The sequence below is a fragment of the Solanum verrucosum genome, unplaced genomic scaffold (genome assembly GCF_900185275.1).
Source record: "Solanum verrucosum unplaced genomic scaffold, falcon-dt-bn FXZP01000297.1, whole genome shotgun sequence".
Classification (NCBI taxonomy): Eukaryota; Viridiplantae; Streptophyta; class Magnoliopsida; order Solanales; family Solanaceae; genus Solanum; species Solanum verrucosum.
In genome coordinates, this window is record NW_026020215.1 from 1,680,977 (window position 1) to 1,700,925 (window position 19,949).

The 19,949-nt window shown below is 37.0% G+C and overlaps 2 protein-coding genes across 2 annotated transcripts in view; one reads left to right on the top strand and one right to left on the bottom strand.

Moving 5' to 3' along the window:
* LOC125830655 (peptidyl-prolyl cis-trans isomerase FKBP15-1-like) overlaps positions 1–14,247 on the top strand; it is a 1,183,135-nt gene extending 1,168,888 nt beyond the window's left edge. Inside the window, exon 7 of the mRNA XM_049509837.1 lies at positions 14,235–14,247. The gene's annotated coding sequence lies outside the window, so the exon portion shown is untranslated. The remainder of the gene's footprint in view (positions 1–14,234) is intronic.
* On the bottom strand, positions 7,731–8,447 carry LOC125830674 (uncharacterized). The gene has a single exon (XM_049509854.1). The coding sequence runs from the start codon at positions 8,445–8,447 to the stop codon at positions 7,731–7,733; it is 717 nt and encodes a 238-aa protein (XP_049365811.1).
* Positions 14,248–19,949: the final 5,702 nt, after the last annotated feature.

Below are 19,949 nucleotides of genomic sequence, written 5' to 3' on the forward strand. Positions count from 1 at the left end.
AAACTAATCACTAGGATCACTGTAGGACTTTCTTAGCTTGTAACATAGGCTCAGGGTCAGGTAGGGTACATTTGGGTACTTTTAGTGACTTTTCTTCCCTCCTTAACATTACATTGGATTTTTACCTCTATTCTCAACCAATTCTTGACATCTTTTTATTTTCTGCTCTTTTCCTTCATTCTCTTTAGCACAGATGTGACTTTGACATTATCACTTTTCTTTTTCATTTTTTTACTTCTTCTTTCTTTGTTTCTCATCATCATTGTCATTCTTTTCGTTTCTTTTTACTTCAGTCACACCTTTTTCTATCTTTTTCTCTCTTCTACACAACTCTTTTAATACCCTTTTCTTTCGGTTTCCTTTTTCATAGCCACCTTCAACTTATGTATTTTGCATGAGTTGAGGTGCACAGTATCCGATGTCGGACCAGAGCCAAGATTAAGGTAACTTTTTTTGAATTAGTCACCCTTAACTTAGGCTTTTGGCCTAAGTTAAGGTGCACATGTCCAGGGAGGGACCAGGGCCAAAACAGTCTTTTAGGGAAGGTGAGTTAGGTGTATTGAAAAAAGTGGTTTACATTAGGCTCAAACATTTGGATCAAAATGAGACTTTATTTCTTTTGGTTGAATTATTTTAGGCTTAAATGGACTCATTTGAACAAGGGCCTATGATCATTTCCCAATTCCTAGCCTAGATTTTCTTAACAGGGCCAACGAGGCAAGTTCTAGATTGGCACATAATGTATGAATATACAAAATTTGCTCACACACACTTGCCACATTATTTCATTACCGGATTATTGAGTTACCCAGTTCAAGTTTTATCTTAAGTCATGATATTGTACCAGTTCCTTATCATATCATATGAAGATCCAGCACATTCAACTCATTGAACCTATAGATCTAGCACATTTCAAAATTTTGGACATGTATCAATTTCATTCTCTTATGCCATCATGCTTATCATTCTTCTACTTACTTCTACACATACACTCCTAAACATGCCGGTTCAACAAAAAAATAAAACAATCCCTTTGGGAAAAAGAACACATGCAAGAAAACCCCAAGAGGGGATTATGAGTTGGGTTACTCAGACTTCACCCTATCACTCACAACCCATTCACCCCACCCCCAACAAAATATGGTGCAACTGCCCTCAATGCACAAAAAGAAGAAAAATAAAACATAGGGTGAAGCAAATATGTGGTGTATAAGCACTGATAACCCATCAGTAGCTCCTTCATCAATAGGGGGAACACCCTCAGTAGTTCTCCTCGAACCTGATGGACCAACACCTATCTCACGCGCCCTCTGCTGCCGTATATCCATATCAATGATCGATTGTCTCTAGGCCGTCACCAACTCGTGCCACTCTTTCTTTCTTGAACGTCGGGCCTCATCAGTATCAGCATTGTGCTCAGAAGAGTGGTAGCACTTCCCAGCAGCACGGGAAGGGTTGGGTGGTGGCATAGTATCTCCAAATAGTGCAGACATCACCACCTCATCCTCCTCAACCTCGGGTGCAGTATCCCGTACGACCTCAGCAGGGGTTAGTAGGGCATCAACATCAGACCGGATCCTAGTCAATCCTGTCTGGAAAGTGGTCACATCTATATTGGTTGCAGGCCTCTCTATGACTCTCAACTCAAATGCATCTAGGCGCTTATGGACCGCCTAAATCTTCCCGTCCATCATCTACTCCATAAGAGCCTCAGACTCCTCAATAGATCGATACATCCAGGGCTGCATGTGCTGCAGTAATGTAGCCATCTGGGCGTCCAACTTCTGGACTCGGGCCAGAGGGACTAAAGTGGACCCTGAAGGGGGAGTAGCTCAGGATGAGCTCACGGCCTGACTGGTGGCGGTAGACGGGGGAGCCTGTGCATCTGTAGAAGTGGGTGGTATAGTAGTGTCATCAGCGTGAATCTGCTCCACATCCTCAGTAAGATCAGTACCCAAGGGCGGTAGTTCAACCTATGGCTCCCTCTATGGTGTAGCAAGATTTGCATCATTTTTAATGAGGCCGATGTGCACAGTCTTGGTTGCCTCAAGCAACCTGTTAAAATGCAAAATAGGCACTAAAGCCTCCCTGCAGAGATGAATTATCAGGCACGGGAAGGGCATAGTAGTGGTAGTCCTGAAAGCCCTCTCATGAATCTTGGTGATCAGAATTCAGGCAAAGTCAAGCTCCAGCCCTGCCATAATTGATGTTATCTTCACAACCCGATCCCAAGTAACAACATTGTCCGCCTACGTAAGAGATAGTCTAGTACGAACCACGGACCAAAAAAACTTCGCAGCGAAGCTCAGGGTTGCCTTTCTAATAGGCAGTGTCATGTTTCTCACCTACTCAGTCTCCTCTCTATCCTCAGCTATGTGACGGTCCATCCACCTCAACAATATCTCTCTCTTCTCGGCTCTGAAATGCCCCACTCTAAACAATACCCATTATGTAGACGTATTGTGCTGTATTAATTGGTATAGTGTTGGCTGGCCCATAAATAAAATGGTGAATGGTATCTTCAAAAATGTCCACGGAGAAGTTCTGCACCTATGTGGCCTGAAGTGTAGGCTGGGCCAGTGGCTTAGCCTTTTTAGCAATAGTATTTCGGATGGTGGCAGTATAGGAGACATAGAACTCACGAGTCATCTCCTCGCTAAAGTTGCATGGGCTCCGAGCCATCCACTCACATATGTGCCTCTTGAACAACTCCTCAATAGCGGGGACGGTATGAAGGTTCCTGGTCAATACCCGGCGCTGCTCAATAATGGTTCTGGCCATCTTCCTATGTTCATTGAGCACCTTCCTATCATTATATATCTGATACTGGCCACGAACACACCACTTATTCGACTCGGTGGCACTGATACCCGGCTCAACTCTAGAGGGGTCATGGGCATCCCCTCTGCGGGGCTTTGTTCCTTTTAGTCTGGGGGCAGTAAAGGAGTCTCTTGTAGCCTCAAGGACTCTCTCATCCTTGCTGAAGTTCATGTCCATGCGGCGGGATGGGGCAATAGACTCAGACTTTCCCCACGTTGTGAACACTTGAGCTAGTTTCGGTGCCATAGTACCTGTGGAAAACTAGTTAGTACCTAAACAACACAAGAATGCCCAAGACAAATTTTTAGAACAAGATTAGGACTTAGGCAAAAACTAAAAAAACTTTTAGGCAATAGTAGGTTTGGGACCTACGGACCACCGATGGAACGATGGACCATTGGTCCCCTCCGTAGGTCAAGAAGTCAATTTTGGGGTCTCTGAAGTTGGAACCACGGATGTGCAGAACGGTCCGTCAATGGAACGACGGATCATAGTCCACACCGTGGTTCATTATTAAGCCAAATAATTTTGTACTTGTAGTCGATGGACCATGACCTATGGTCTGTAGGTTGACCTATGGTCCGTGGGTGGTGGTCGTTGATCAGTGTTGTGCCAGGAATGAATTTCAACTATCATTCAACACAATTACTTCAACAATCATTCAACAAATCTAAGTCTACACATGCATTTCAACATATTACTCAATAGTTCATCATCCGTAGGGTTTCGATTTATGTAAAATTCATGGTTCAACACAAGGAAACAACGAAACCCTAAGTCAAAACTCTCAATTAGACCTACCAAACTATTTATTCGATTTAAGTTAACTACACACTCACACACCATCATTCCAAGGGTATTATCTATACGAGATTCAACCAATTATGCAAGCATTTGAATTATCCAAGGTCAAGTTCAACGTTGTGACTTCAAGTTTAAACAATGAAAAATTCAAAGTTTGGGAGAAATTGATTACCTTACAAGTAAACAACGTTGGTGAGTGTGTGATAGAGTGAAAATGCTCCTAGACCAACGGTGACACCAAACTCGGACCTTGAAAGTTTTGGAGAGAAAATGGAAGTGAGGGAAGGAAGCTTTGTGAATTTGGGAGAATGGGTGAATATGGGGTAATTGATCGGTTTGTAACGATTTAGGGGAAAGATGGAAGTGGGAAATGAATTTAAAATGAAGGGTTATATTTAATTAGGGGTCCGGGTCGGGTCATTAGAAACCCTAACTTGGACCCATGAGACCCTGTCGACGGTCCATGGGGATGACCTACGGTCCGTCGATGGGGACCGTGGTTCACTCCAACACTTAGAAAATTTTTGAATACATACATGGGATCTACGGATGCCATCCACGGTCTGTGGGTGGACCAATCGACTGTCGATGGGACCCGTAGATCACTGCATCAGCTTTCTGCAGATTTTGCCTCTTCGTCCCTGCATACGTAACAAACGCTAGGACTTCCTTTTAACATTTTGAAGACACTTTTTAGACACTGACCCTATTCTATATATATCTAGCCAACACTAAAAACAAAAATTAATAAACAACTATCTAAAAACTAAAATTTTAAGAAAACTCCTATATCGAAAAGAAACTCATATAGTTGCCTAGATTGTACATCTTGGGTTGCCTCCCAAGCAGCGCGTGATTTAACGTGGAAGCATGAAGTAGACCCCTTGGTTACTCAGACTTCACCAAGACTCCATTCCTCTATTACCTCATTGATACTCTCAGCTTTCCCTAAATAAACTTTTATCCTCTGACAATTCACATTGAACCTTGTTTCGTCCTTGTTCTCGAGTTCAACTGCTCTATGTGGAAAAAATTGGGTTACTCTGAATGGCCCAGTCCACTTGGACTTGAGTTTGCCAGGAAACAAGTGCAATATTGAGTTAAATAAGAGCATCAAATCACCGGCAACAAATTTGCGCTTTTCAATCTTTTGATCGTGGTACTTCTTCATCTTTTCCTTGTACAAGGCTCAAGTCTCATATGCATTTAGGCGAAACTCATTAAGCTCATTCATCTTAATCAGTATTTGACTTGAAGCGGAGCCCCAATCTGAATTCAACTTCTTAAGTGCCCATATTGCTTTATGCTCTAGCTCTATGGGCAAGTGAAATGACTTCCCATATACAAGTTGGTAGGGGGACATACCTATGGGAGTCTTGAATGCGGTGCGATAGGTCCATAGAGCATCGTCAAGCCTTCTTGACCAATCTATTTTGTTGGCGTTCATAGTCTTTGCAAGGATTTTCTTTATCTCTCTAATTGACACCTCAACTTGGCCACTAGACTGCGGATGATACGGAGTGGCTACATTATGACGAACACCATATTTCTCTAGCAGCGCCTTGAACAACTTGTTACAAAAATGAGAACCTTCATCGCTGATAATTGCCCTAGGTGTACCAAATCTGGAGAAGATATTCTTTTTCAGGAATGCGATGACACTCTTTCGCTTATTCTTTGAAAGTGCAAATGCTTCCACCCATTTTAATACATAGTCAACCACAACAAGAATATAATTCATCCCATACGAACTCACAAACGGACCCATGAAGTCAAGACCCCAGACATCAAATAACTCAATCACCAATATCGGGCTCATAGGTAGTTCCTGCTTCTTTAAAATTCCTCCTTCTCGTTGGCAACGATCGCAAGACTTGGCAAATTCATGAGCATCTTGGTGGATGGTAGGCCAGTAGTACCCACACTGCAAGATCTTATGAGCAGTTTGAATACCGCTATGGTGCCCACCAACAGGCGATGAATGACACGCCTCGAGTATACTCATCATTTCTACCTCGGGTACACAGCTACGATTAATCCTATCAGCACAAACATGAAACAAGTAAGGTTCATCCCAAAAGAACTTCTTCACATCAAACATAAACTTTTTCCTTTGGTGAAATGACAAATCCGATGGAACCAAATCCCTTGCCAAGTAGTTAGCAAAATTTGCGAACTAATGGGTAATATCATAAGAGGCAACCAATACATGTTCATCAGGGAATGCATTATTAATCTCAACCTCATCTCCTAGCTTAAGCATAGCTTCCTCCTCTAGTCTGGACAAATGATCGGCGACTTGATTTTTTGTTCCCTTTCTATCCTTTACCTCAAAATCTAACTCTTGCAACAAAAGCACCTATCTAATCAACCTTGGTTTTGCATCCTTTTTAGCCATCAGATACCTCAATGCAGAATGGTCAGTAGGCACTATGACCTTAGTACCAAGCAAGTAGGATCTACTTTTTTGAATGCGAAAACCACAGCAAGGAGTTCATGTTCAGTCACAATATAGTTCTTTTGATCCACATTCAGAGCTTTGTTGGCATAGTAAATTGGATGAAGAATTTTCTCTCGCCTCTGTCCTAATACTACCCCAAGCGCCACTCCACTCGCATCACACATCACTTCAAACGGTTGTGTCAAATTCGGTGAAATAATGATAGGTGCCGAAGTTAACTTCTCTTTCAACTCTCCAAATGCTCTCAGACAAGCATCATCAAAATCAAACTTACATTCCTTTTAGAGTAGCTTGCATATTGGGTGTGCAATTTACAAGAAATCTTTTATGAACCTTCGGTAGAAACCTGCATGTTAAAGAAAACATCAAACACCCTTTACATAGATGGGTGGTGGAAGCTTTAATATTACCTCAACTTTGGATCTATCAACCTCAATACCTTTATGCGCAATCCGATGGCCCAGAACTTTATGCTCTTTTACCATAAAATGGCGCTTTTCCCAGTTGAGCACAAGATTGCACTCTTCACATCATTTTAGTACCTCAGCCAAATGTGTCAAACAATCATCAAACGAGTGACCTACCACAGAGAAATCATCCATAAATACCTCTATCATTTTCTCCACCATATCTGAAAATATCAACATCATACAATGCTAGAAAGTCGTTGGAGCATTACACAACTTGAATGGCATCTTTTCGAAGGCAAAAGTCCCATATGGACAAGTGAAGGTGGTCTTCTCATGGTCTTCCGGAGCTATGGAGATTTGATTGTAGCCCGAATACCTATCTAGAAAATAATACCAACCCTTACCAGCGAGACGATCCAGCATCTGGTCCATAAAAGGCATCGGAAATTGATCTTTCTTCGTCTATGCGTTTAGCTTGCGGTAGTCCATACACACTCTCCACCCAGTCATTGGCCCCATCGGAACAAAATTATTTTTAGCATTAGGAACCACAATGATCCCTCATTTCTTTGGCACACACTGAATAGGGAAGACCCAACTACTATCAATAATAGGATATATAAGTCCAGCATCCAACCATTTAATAATCTCCTTTTTCACAACTTTCTGGATAGGGGGATTCAGTCTCCTTTGATGCTCAATACTTGGCTTGCTGTCCGGCATGAGTTGAAATTTGTGAGAACAAATGCCCGGAGGAATCCAAATAATGTCCACAATATTCCATCCATTATCCCTTTTAAACCGCTTAAGTACCGATACCAAAGCCTATATTTGCCCTTCACTCAAGTCAGCAATAATTATTACAGGCAAAGTGCTATGTTGTCCAAAAATACATACCGTAAGTGGGCTGGCGGAACCTTAAGGTCTAGTTTTGGAGGCTCATCAACAGACAGTTTTGCAGGTGGGGTGTCACGATTCTTCATATCCAATTTCAACCGTTTTGGCTTGAAACGAAACTCGAACCTATCAAGTGGAGCAACTAGCTCATCATACTCATCAATTCCATCATTGTCAAAATTCATCATCACCGTTATTAGTGCATCAACACCTAACATTTCCTTAATGGACACCTCAGATTCTTGCCCCACAATGTGATTCACCACGGATACCAATTTAAGATCACTTTCATATTTCATACACCTACATTTGTTAAAAGTTACCTCCTCATTTTTTAATCAGAATTTCATCTGCCCTCTCTCCATATCAACCAACGCATTCCCAGTAGTAAGAAATGGTCTCCCTAAGATGATGGAAACCTCAAAATCAACCTCACAATCTAAGATAACAAAGTCCGACGGAAAGATAAATGACTCTAATTTCATAAGGACATCTTGCAACACTCTAATGGACCTCTTCACAGTTCTATCAGCCATAATTAAACGCATCACAGTCGGTTTTGGAGCTCCTAAACCTAAGTTCTTGTAAATCGACAATGGCATCAAATTAATGTTGGCACCCAAATCACACAAGGCCTTTGCAAAATACAACATACCAATGGTACAGGGGATAGTGAATGCTTCAGGATCCACTTTCTTTTGCACAAGTGACCTAGTAGCGATAGCATTACAATGTTGAAACCTCTCATCATTCTCAAAATTGACAGCCCTCTTTTTGGTCACCAAGTCCATGAATTTTGCATACCTAGTCATTTTCTCCAAAGCATATATCAACGGAACATTAATGGAAAGTTGTTTCAACATTGCTATAAACCTGCGGTATTTTCCTTCTTCAGTCTTTTTCACCAACCTTTGTGGAAAGGGAGGTGGAGGTCTAGGCATGGGAACAACTTTTTGGGTCACCTCAGCTTCCTTTTCTGTGGCATCTTTTGACTCTCCAGTAAACTCAATCTCATCCGCATCTTTTTCTACCACTCTTTCAACCTCAGATGGCATGGGGGGATCAATAGTTTATTTTCCTCCATGAGTAGTGATTGTCATACAATGCCCATCATTTTTTGGATTCTGGATAGTGTTGCTTGGAAATGTGTCAGGCTGACTTGGTTTCACAGTAGTGGACAACTAACTAAACTGCTGCTCAAGTAGCTTTATTGACACAGCATGGGCATCCACATTCTGACGAATCCCGGATAAATCATTACACATCTCTTTCACATTTTCATTTGTCCCATCAAACCTCTTCATCATTTTTTGCATCATATCCTGAATGGAAGTCTTAGAATTACCAGCATCTCTATGACCATATTCTTTATTACGAGGTGGAACATAAGGCCCAACTCTCTCATTCCTATTACCATAGTTGTTTCGGTTGTAACTGTTATCACGATTGTAATTCCCATCTCGAATATAGTTTAACTCGCAGTTGTAGTTGCCATAGTTTCGACCTTGATTTCCTTGACCTTGGCACCAATTATCCGAGTTAGAACCTTGGGCGAGGTTCGGAAACCCCCCGTCTGATCATTCACCAAATTTGCATCCTCTTCATAGTAACATTCCTCAACTGGAGGTGGTGGAGTTCTAGTTAGATAATTTACCGCATTCACCTTTTCTGCATTTTTACTCACATGCTTCAATACCAAGCCCAGTTATGTCCTCATTTGAGCCATCTCTTCACGAATGTCATCATTGGATTGACTTGGTGCAGTTTGGACAGCAAACATGCTCCTTCTAGTAATTGCCTTTCTAGTGCTCCATGCCTTATTGTTTTGGGAAATCCTCTCATGTTTTTCAGGGATCTCCTCAATAGTGCACTCACCATATGACCTTCCAGCAATAATATCTAACACAGCCCTTCCATTGTCATCATGTCCTCTATAGAAGTACTCATTCAGTGACTCATCATATATGCGGTGATTCGGAACACTTATCATGAACCCAGTGAACATATCCCATGAACTTCTTATGGATTCTCCAGGTAGTGTTGTTACTACGCCTAACATCAGTTCTAGAAGATCACCTATAAATCCTCAATTTCACCTTTCATGACATAAACCCACATAACATCAATTTCATCAATTAGACTAGGGCTAACCATGGAAAACACATAATATATTCATAATAACATAATTCAATACTAAATCAATCATAAACAAGTACTATCCACTAAATTGGAATCATACTCAACACTACCCACAACATAGGAAGAAACCCTAGCTACAATTGGGTTCATATTCACAATTAGGATAATTCTAAGGGGCTCCATGGATGGAATAATTCAAGGATGAATACGCTATCATACCTTGGATATAAAGCCCTAACAAAATCTTGCAACAATGGAGGAATTTTACCTAACTTTCTTCTCTTCTTTTTCTTCTTCTTCATTTTCTAGAGAGAGAATTTCTTGGAGGGAATTGGGTTTGTTTTGGGGTCTTGGAAGAATGACTTAATATATTTAGTTTAGGGGTCTATAAGGTTTATATAGGTGGTATTATTACTAATAAAACGACCCTACTTAACCCCTAACTAATAATGAATTAACCCCTAAGTCCCAAACTTAAAATGACTTAACTTCAAAACTGCCTCACCCACGAGACCCCGACCCACGGACCGTGGGTGGTTCTACGGACTATACTGGTCCTTTGTGGATGGTGACCAGCAACTAGAAAAAATGGGCCCTTGCTTACTAAGCACATCATCTCCCCCCTGGGAGCAAGCCTAAACGGACTTTCCAAGCACCATTCATTTCAATTTAACTAAGGTCGGATTAAGTCATCACTAAGCCTTCATCTTCATCACACATGGTGATTCTAAACTATGGTGTACTATACTACTACCCTTATTAGGATTATACTAATTGAACGCCTAAAGGTCTCTTCTAAACACCATTTTCCTTAAGTCTTCTTCAACATACCCAAAGCTCAAGATAGCCAAGTAGGGTTCTACCCTTCAATCATGTCTAGTTATTATCTAAACACCCTACTCAAAATGACCATACCTAAGATCAAAATTAACAAGGTAACTAACTCTTTGAAGTTGGTCAACACCTAAACATATCTCCCTCACCTTAGCTATGTGGTACATGCAACCCTAAAAGTATACGGGTTCTACAATCTCATAGGAGCATAATCACTAATACTACTAATACATCCTAAGGATGACATCTAAATCTAGCATATCAAGTCCTATCTAGTCACATAGCCATAATTGACATCACAACCATTCTTGTTTCCCTTGCTTCTTGTAGCATGAGCCATTTGAGTAGTCATATCTTGAAGACCATCGGATAAGGAGAAAGACCTTATAGATTTAAACTGTATGGCAAGACTTAGAGAATGAAGAAGTGAAGTTTCCTAATCATCTAATAGCTTCTTATTCATAAATGTGGCGTGTTTCACATTTATGAACAAGACTCTACTAAACGTGGTTTGAGACAATCCTAGAACCATTATAAACCTTATGCTCTGATTACCAAGTTTTTCACGACCTAGAGGTACACCTTAGATGTAACATGGCGTACTTGACCCCGAAGGATCTCATACAAGCCACTTAGCATATCATAACATAAGATAATAGAAAAGTACGGAAATTTTTAAAAAACTTTTTCCATACAATCGAAGTATTTTATAAAAGCAAGCAGGAATCTATAATACTTTGTCTCAAACCATCTAATACAACCTTGAATAGAACCTTGGGACGTAGCCCATACAATAGTCTAAAACATAAAAGAAAGAAAAAATAAGGGAAAAGTGATCACATCCTCGAAGCTATGAGGACTCACCAAATCTTCAACTTCTTTGTCCTTAGAAACCTATCCCCAAGAACGGAAATCAAATCACTGAACCCTACATTTAATTAGAATGTAGGCAAGAGTATGCGTTAGTACAAAATGTACTAAATATGATAGCTAGCATAGCATCATAAGAGCATAACACAAGGGTTAGACAACATAAAACATGAGTCATAAACATAAGAGATAATTCATGAAACATAAAGTATAAGCATAAGAGATACTAACATAATCATATGCATAATCTCCAACATAGACATAATGTAAGCATTAGTCATAATAAAGCCTAGTCCATATACAAAGTCAATACTTAAACCTTCATATCATAAGAGAACCATTTCATAAGAAACCTCCAAGCATACTTGTGCAATGCATGGATAGGATCCCATAATCCCATACATGCTAAGTATCCCCTTTGGTAATCATAATCATACTTACCATCTTAGGTTCTCATCCTTAGCATAATTCTCATAACCAAGGAATTCTCTCACCTTTAGTCAATAATAACATCACAAGGAAGACCACTATAGCACAATCCTATCAAGCATATATCATAAGCATAAGTCATAGGCCTATTCATCACATAGACCATCATAACATAAAAGCAACATACCACAACTACCCTCAAAGCATACTTGTGCAATGCATGAATAAGATCCCATAATCTCATCCATACTAAGTAAATCCTCTTGCGTAACCATAGTCCATACTAGACTTGACCTTGTGGGAATTAGCTTTAACTGACATAGACCATGTGAGCTTAACATGGAATCTGGTGTCATGCCCCCCACCAAAAAGAGGTGTCCTACTTGCCTAAGGTAGAACTAATATGTATTAGCTTTTGGGTGGATCCAATAGCTAAATAACCTACGGGGGAACATAATTTATGGGATAAAGAGATTGATACTAGAAACCCCAACCTTACTTAATGGGGGAGCTTCCATCTCATGAGATTACTTTTAGAGACCCAGTCTTACTTAACAGAAAAGCCTCTTTCTCATATTCAATATCCACTCGGTGCTAAGCATAATTCTCATGGAGTACTTATTGAATCCTAACTTGTTTCATTAGGATATCTCATTAGATCATGCGTGAGAATAACCTTTCACCGTCCATGTCTTCATGTTAGATTCAATTAGGTGTGAACTGATTTTCAACCTAGAATCTTCATTATGTGAGCAAACCTTTCACATCATGTTCATTATGTTAGATTCAATTAGGTGAGAACTGACTTTCAACCTAGAATCTTCATTATGTGAGAAAACCTTTCACATCAACACAATAATATCATCATAATCATGGTCTTTTCATTAATAGTTATGCATAAGTGTATGTGTGAGAGAGAGAATAGCCTTGCAACAACACCACTATTACATCAAAGTCATAATCACTTTACTTTCACAAAATGTATTCTTAAAGCATGTACACAACCTTCATAAAGCATGTATAATATCATATCTTGCCCTTTCAAGGACCAAGGACCATATTCAATCAACACATCTAAAATTCATTATATTAGACATGGATATAATCATAGTTCAAGTAATCAAGTCACTACATGCATAATCCCATATAATCATAACATAGGTCATGTTGGTGAAGTCTTTCCATAATAATATCATATACAATTCAACATGCATGATGGCTTCACTCTAAAAGCCTTAACATTCTTGGTTCATTCATATTAGATTTTACCCTCAAAGCCCTAGGAATCACATTCATACTACAATCTTTACTCTCAAGCAACACCTCACATGGTCATCACATATGCATAATTCTCAAGATAATCTAACCACATGCTTCATTCTTAAGCAATTCTAGCCATATATCATCATACATACTTGATCTTAGCAAATTCATGTGTATAAGTCTTCATCTTAGGAAATATATTCATGATTCATAATATAAGCCCTAATCTAATCAATTCATGCCTTCAAGTTTTTCTTTTTACTGTCATCATGCATACCTAGATTTCAAGGCATTCTAATCATATTCTTCATTATCAAGTGATTCTAGTTATAATTCATCATAAAGGTTCAACTTCAAGCTTTACTAGTCATGATCCATCATATATACTATAATATAGTTCAATTCATTTTTACATGTTTCTATTCTTGAACATTTACTACTCATAACATCAATTCTAGAAGATCACATATAAATCCTCAATTTCACTTTTCATGGCATAAACCCACATAACTTCAATTTCACCAATTAGACTAGGGTTAACCATGGAAAACACATAATATATGCATAATAACATAATTCAATACTAAATCAATCATAAACAAGTACTATCCACTCAATTGCCCACAACATAGGAAGAAATCCTAGCTAGAATTGGGTTCATCTTCACAATTGGAGGAATTCTAGGGGGCTCCATGGATGGAAGAATCAAAGGATGAATAATCTATCATACCTTGGATATAAAGCCCTCACAAAATCTTGCAACAATGGAGGAATTTGACCTAGCTTTCTTCTCTTCTTCTTCTTCTTCTTCTTCTTCTTCTTCTTCTTCTTCTTCTTCTTCACTTTCTAAAGAGATAATTTCTTGGAGGGAACTAGGTTTTTTTTGGGGTCTTGGAAGAATGACTTAATTGATTTATTTTATAGGTCTATTAGGTTTATATAGGTAGTCTAATTACTAATAAAACGATCCTACTTAACCCCCTAACTAATAATGAATTAACCCCTAAGTCCCCAACTTAAAATGACTTAACTTCAAACTGCCTCACCCATGAGACCCCGACCCACGGACCGTGGGTGGGTCTACGGACCGTACTAGTCCTTCGTGGGTGGTGGCCTGCAACTCTAAAAATGGTTCCTTGACCCACGACCCCTTCCCACGGGGTGTGGGTCCACTTACGGGGCGTGAGTCTCATCCGTAGGTGGCCCCTTTTTGGGCAGCTTTTTGGGACTATTTTGGGTCCCCCTCAAGGACCCTTGGTTGGTCCTTGGGGGGTCGTACCTTTATGCCCTAACCCTAAAACCTTCATTCTAAGTATGGGAAGTCATTTTACGATTCTACCCCTCACATCAAACTCAAGAACTCCCACGTAAAGTTCTAGTGTAACTTACTAGTTTTCTGAGTGTTACACAAACTTATTTTGGAGTGAGGCGTTATTAACCAATGCACTTGATATTAATCTATCTCCTGTTATTGCTTTGTAAAGTGATGTTCCAAATAGAGTTTGGTATGGAAAGGATTTTCCTATGACCATTTGAGAGTATTTGGTGGCAGAGCTTTTTTTCATGTGCCAAAAGATGAGAGGTCAAAGTTAGATGCCAAGACAAGGCAGTGCATCTTCATTGGATATGGTCTTGATGAATTTGGTTACAAGATATATGATCCAATTGAGAAGAAACTTGTGAGAAGCCGTGATATTATTTTCTGGAGAATAAAACAATTGAAGATATTGACAAAGAGGAGAAGCTATAATCTTCAAGTTTTGATGGCATAGTTCATCTAGATGAAGTTCCTCACACAAGTGTCCATGATGTTGTTGGGCTTGATAATCATGGTGATACCCAGAATCATGTATCAAATCAACACGTTGATGATGATAATTACAATGATGTTGTTATTGATGATCCTCTTGCTCATGAAGTTGTGGACGAATCAAATATTCCGCTTAGGTCCACAAGACAATGGGTTCCTTCCTCTCGTTATTCACCTAATAATTTTGTGTTACTCACTAACGCGGGAGAACCTGAATGTTATGAGGAGGACATGGAAAATAAGCACAAGGGTCAATGGATTGAAGTCATGCAAGATGAGATGAAGTCTTTGCATGAGAACCACACTTATGAGTTGGTGAAATTGCCCAAGGGCATGAGAGCTTTGAAGAACAAATGGGTGTTCAAAGTTAACATTGAAGAAAACAACTTGAAGCCCAGGTACAAAGCTAGATCGGTTGTTAAGAGATTTGGTCAAGGGAAGGGTATTGACTTTGACGAAATATTTTCTCATGTCGTGAAAATGTTCTCCATTCGTACGGTTCTAAGTTTGGCTGCTAGTCTTAATTTAGAGATTGAGTATATGAATGTGAAGACGACTTTCCTTCACAGTGACCTAGAAGAAGTGATTTATATGGAACGACCAGAGGGCTTCAAAGTAGATGGTAAAGAAAATTATGTGTGCAAACTCAGAAAGAGTCTCTATCGCCTAAAGTAAGCTCCTAGACAGTGGTACAAGAAGTTCGAATATATTATGGGGGAGCAACGCTATAAGAAGACTTCTGCAGATCATAGTGTCTTTGTACCAAAACTTTCTGACGATGATTTTATCATCATTTTCTGTATAAGGATGATATGTTAATTGTGGGAAAGAATACTTCCAAAATTGACGATATGAAGAAAAAGTTGTTTAAGTATTTTGCTATGAAAGACTTGGGTCATGCAAGCAAATTTTGGGCATGAGAAACACTCGTCTCAGAGATGAAAGGAAGATTTATTTGTCACAGAAGAAGTACATTGAACATGTAATAAAGTGCTTCAATATGAAGAATGCTTAGCCTATTAGTACACCTCTTGTTGGTCATATGAAGTTGAGCAAGAAGATGTGTCCTACAGCTAAAGAGGAAAAAGAGAGCATGGCCAAAGTTCCATATTCCTCGGTCATCGGAAGTCTAATGTATGCAATGTATGTATTAGACCTTATATTACTCACGCAGTTGGTGTAATCAACATATTTCTCAACAATCCAAGAAAAGAGCATTAAGAAGCTGTGAAGTGGATACTCAAGTATCTTAGAGGAAGCTCGGATGAATGCTTGTGTTTTTTAGCAACAGATCCAATCTTGAAGGGCTATACAAATAATGATATGGCAGGTGACCTTGATAACAGAAAATCCACTGGTGGATATTTGTTTACTTTTTCAGCGGGAGCTATATCATGGCAGTTGAAGTTGTAGATGACAAAATACATCGACGTCAGATATCATTTGATTCTTGAGGAAGTGGAAAGTGAATCATTTCACGTCAAAAAGATCCACACAAGTGAAAATCCTGCAGATATGCTGACCATGACGATATCGAAAGACAAGTTTGAGTTATGCAAAAAACTTGTGGGTATGAGCTCTCTCTAAAGATGAAGATACCTCCTTCTGGTGCATGTGATTGGAGGGGGAGATTTGTGGGGTCCAACCATATATTGACTTTCAGCAATTGTTGCATGCAATTGTCAATGGTTGGCATGGTTGGTAGCAAATGTTGAGAAATACAATAATTGAAAACTTTCGATGCACAACTTTGACATATTGTGAATAGTTGCAGTTGTATATTTCTTTTATAAAATGAGCTCATTAGCTCATTTGTAAGATACACCAATTCACTGAGAAAGAAAAATATAGGGAGCTGTGAGGTTTTTATAGACTATACAAGAAAATAGTGTGTGAAGAAAAATAGAGTGTGAACGATATTTTTTAGTAAGATAGAAAATACATAGAGTGTTTTTTTTTGAGTGTGTAGTAGTCACTTTGAATATTGTATTTGTGACTACACAGTGTAAAAAATCTTTGATATAGTGATATCAGTTACTCCCCCGTGGTTTGTTTCCCTTATTTAAAAGGGTTTCCACATAAAAATTTTGTAGTGGTTCAAATTTGTATTTAGTTCTTCTCCTCTCTTGTATTAGTGTAACTAGTTATTGAGCGTTGTACGATGATTTTGACTTATTTTGTCTATGAAATTCACATTTAAACTTATCTCATGTTTTTTTTTATTATTTGTTAGAGTTTTGGGTGTTGACAATCTCCATTTTAAGATCAGTTAAAAGAAAGTCATAATTGATGAAGCATAGCAGCCAACATCATGTTATTTTGTGTTTCAAACAGAAATGAGTACAATATCGGACATGCCTCGGACAACCAAAGGTCATATGCATGGGCAATCATCATTAGTCGTTGAGTTTAATTCAGTTGCGTGTACTCATAGTGAGCAAGTTTTTTAGAAAAAATTACATGTTTAAGCAATCATATACTCTTTCTATGTTTAATTACTCGTCCATTTTTGAATTGATATACCTATTAAGAAACTAATGATAGATATGATGAGTTTACCATTTTACCCCTATTAATTATGAAGTGAATGAATAGAAAATTTAACATTTTCAAGAAATTCTATATTTTGAAGATTAAATAATTGAGGGTATAATAGGTAAAACAAAATATGTTTTCTCTTGATATGTCAAAATGGATAAGTAAAAAGGGACAAGTAAAAAAAGAAAATTGAACAAGTAATTAGGGAGATAGGGAGTACTAGTTAATTAGTCATCATAGCTATAATTCTAGTTAATTACCACTCGTGACCAACATTCACTTATAATTATGTGGGTTGGGGTTTGAGTTTGTATAATTCGCACGTTTGTATAATTCGGAATTTGTATAACTTTTATATAATGTAATTTTGTATAATATAATTTGTATAACTATTTAAAGTTTAGATGTTTGTGTTTGTATAAATTCGTTATTTTGAGTTTATACAAAAATAACTCAATTATACAAATGTACCAGCGAAATATACAAACGAGACAGCTTAAACTGTTGCTACAATCCATAAATATGCAAACTATAGCTATAGAGCATATTAAATTTATTATAGTGGTTATTTACGAAAATTTCCCAAAATTTTATAGCAACGTGTGATTAAGTTTTCCTATGATACTAGATAAATTTTCATAGATAATAAGCCAAGTATGGTCTCCAGAAAATAATAACTTAATTACAATAATAAAATAGCTTTATAGACCAGAAAAATAATAACTTAATATATATATCATTTTCACCTTCCAATTTTTATTTTAAAAATCAAAATCTCCTTTCAATTTTTAACAATAATCAACCCCCCCCCCCCCCCCCCTTTATCCTAATTCCTATGCATTATTGATTTACCATTGCTATATCACAATCACAAATATGTAGTCCTTGTATATATTATATATAATTTATTTTTAACCTATGTATTTATAAAAAAAAAAAAAAATTAAGTTCATTAACATTATAAGTAGAATAATATTTTTATGAATTTGTAAAAGAATTGATATTATTTATATGACTGTTATTTCTATATAATATTATATATATATATATATATATATATATATATATATATATATATATATATATATATATATACATTAAATGTGTGTATGTGTATGTATGCGTATATTTTGTATTTCTCCACTCTCTTACTCCATGTTTCATATGGCACCCTTTTTTAAAAAAAAATTAAAGATGTATTTTACTAAATTAACACTATTAATAATGTTTTAGAACTTTAAGTTTGACTATTACAACTTTATGCAATTATTTAATACTAAGGGTAGAAAAAAATATTTTCTTTTATTTCATAAATTGGACAAGTAAATTAAAACAACTATTTTTAGAATGAGGGTCAAGTAATATAAATGACTCGGGTATTCCCTATTGTCTAAACAAGTTTTGATTGTCACTGATAAAATATTACATACATTATAATTTAAAATCTAAATAAGTATAATTTTAAAAATTTGACCTTAATAAATTAATTATTTTATTATTTCCTACATTGAAATATATTTGTATAGTTATTATTCTCTTCTATTCTCTCTTGTTTAAATAAATATTAGAATTTTAATTATTATTAATGTTCAAGAGGGGGTGTTTGATTAGTTAGAGGGTGAAAATGATTTTTTGTTGAACTTATTCAGACTTGTACAAAATTACTGGAGAGTACAAGTTACAGTTTATTATTACTATATTTTTAAAAAAAACATATTTCTCTGTTTTCACTCACGGATTTCTCTGTCAAGGAATCTTCTTAAAGTACTTAGAAATGGGTAGCCCGTGCTCTGCACGAGACCAATCACTATTATTTGAAATTCGTAATTTTTACTTATGATATTTTTAATTTTTAAATTATAAATATTATTTTTTCTTAAAATATATAATTATATATCAATTAATATGAATATTACAATAAAATAGTCATATTAATATTTGAAAAGGCATATAAATTTAAAATGAACAAATCGAATAAATTGTAAATATTCACTGAGTCCACAATTGCAAGGAAATGGACAATATTCAAGTGGCTCTAATATTTTTTGCTATGTAAAAATATGTATTACTAATATAAGAAATGCAATTGCAAGTAAATTTAAGTGGGTCCAATATTTTTTGCTATGTAAAAACATGTACTACTATATAAGAAATACAATTACAAGTAAATAAGAGTGGGCCCAATTTTGTTTCGAATGTGAATAAGCAACCATGTTGATGGAGTGTTGCTTGCTTATTCACATTTCTCACAATTGCAAGGAAATGGACAATATTCAAGTGGCTCCAGTATTTTTTGCTATATAAAAATATGTATTACTATATAAGAAATACAATTGCAAGTATATTTAAGTGGGCCCCAATATTTTTTGCTTGTGAAAATTTCATAAATAACATATGTAAGACCAATAATTTCAAATTATGACAGTATAATAAAACTTTGAAGTTGTAACAATAAAAAATTCCAGGTTATAACAGTTTATTAAGAAAAAAATTTTAAAATAATAATAAAAAATGAATTTTAAAAACTAATAAAAAGTAAAACACAGAATTTAGTTGTAGTAATTAATTTGAATACATAATGATAATTCACAATTGCCATGAATTGATTCAAAACAAAATAGGAATATTTGTTTTCCTTTTTTTACTCTAATCAGTTAAAAGTATTTCAAAAAAC

Excerpts from the sequence above, each read along its gene's own strand:
- LOC125830674 (XM_049509854.1), bottom strand. The coding sequence starts at position 8,447 with ATGCCATCTGAGGTTGAAAGAGTGGTAGAAAAAGATGCGGATGAGATT.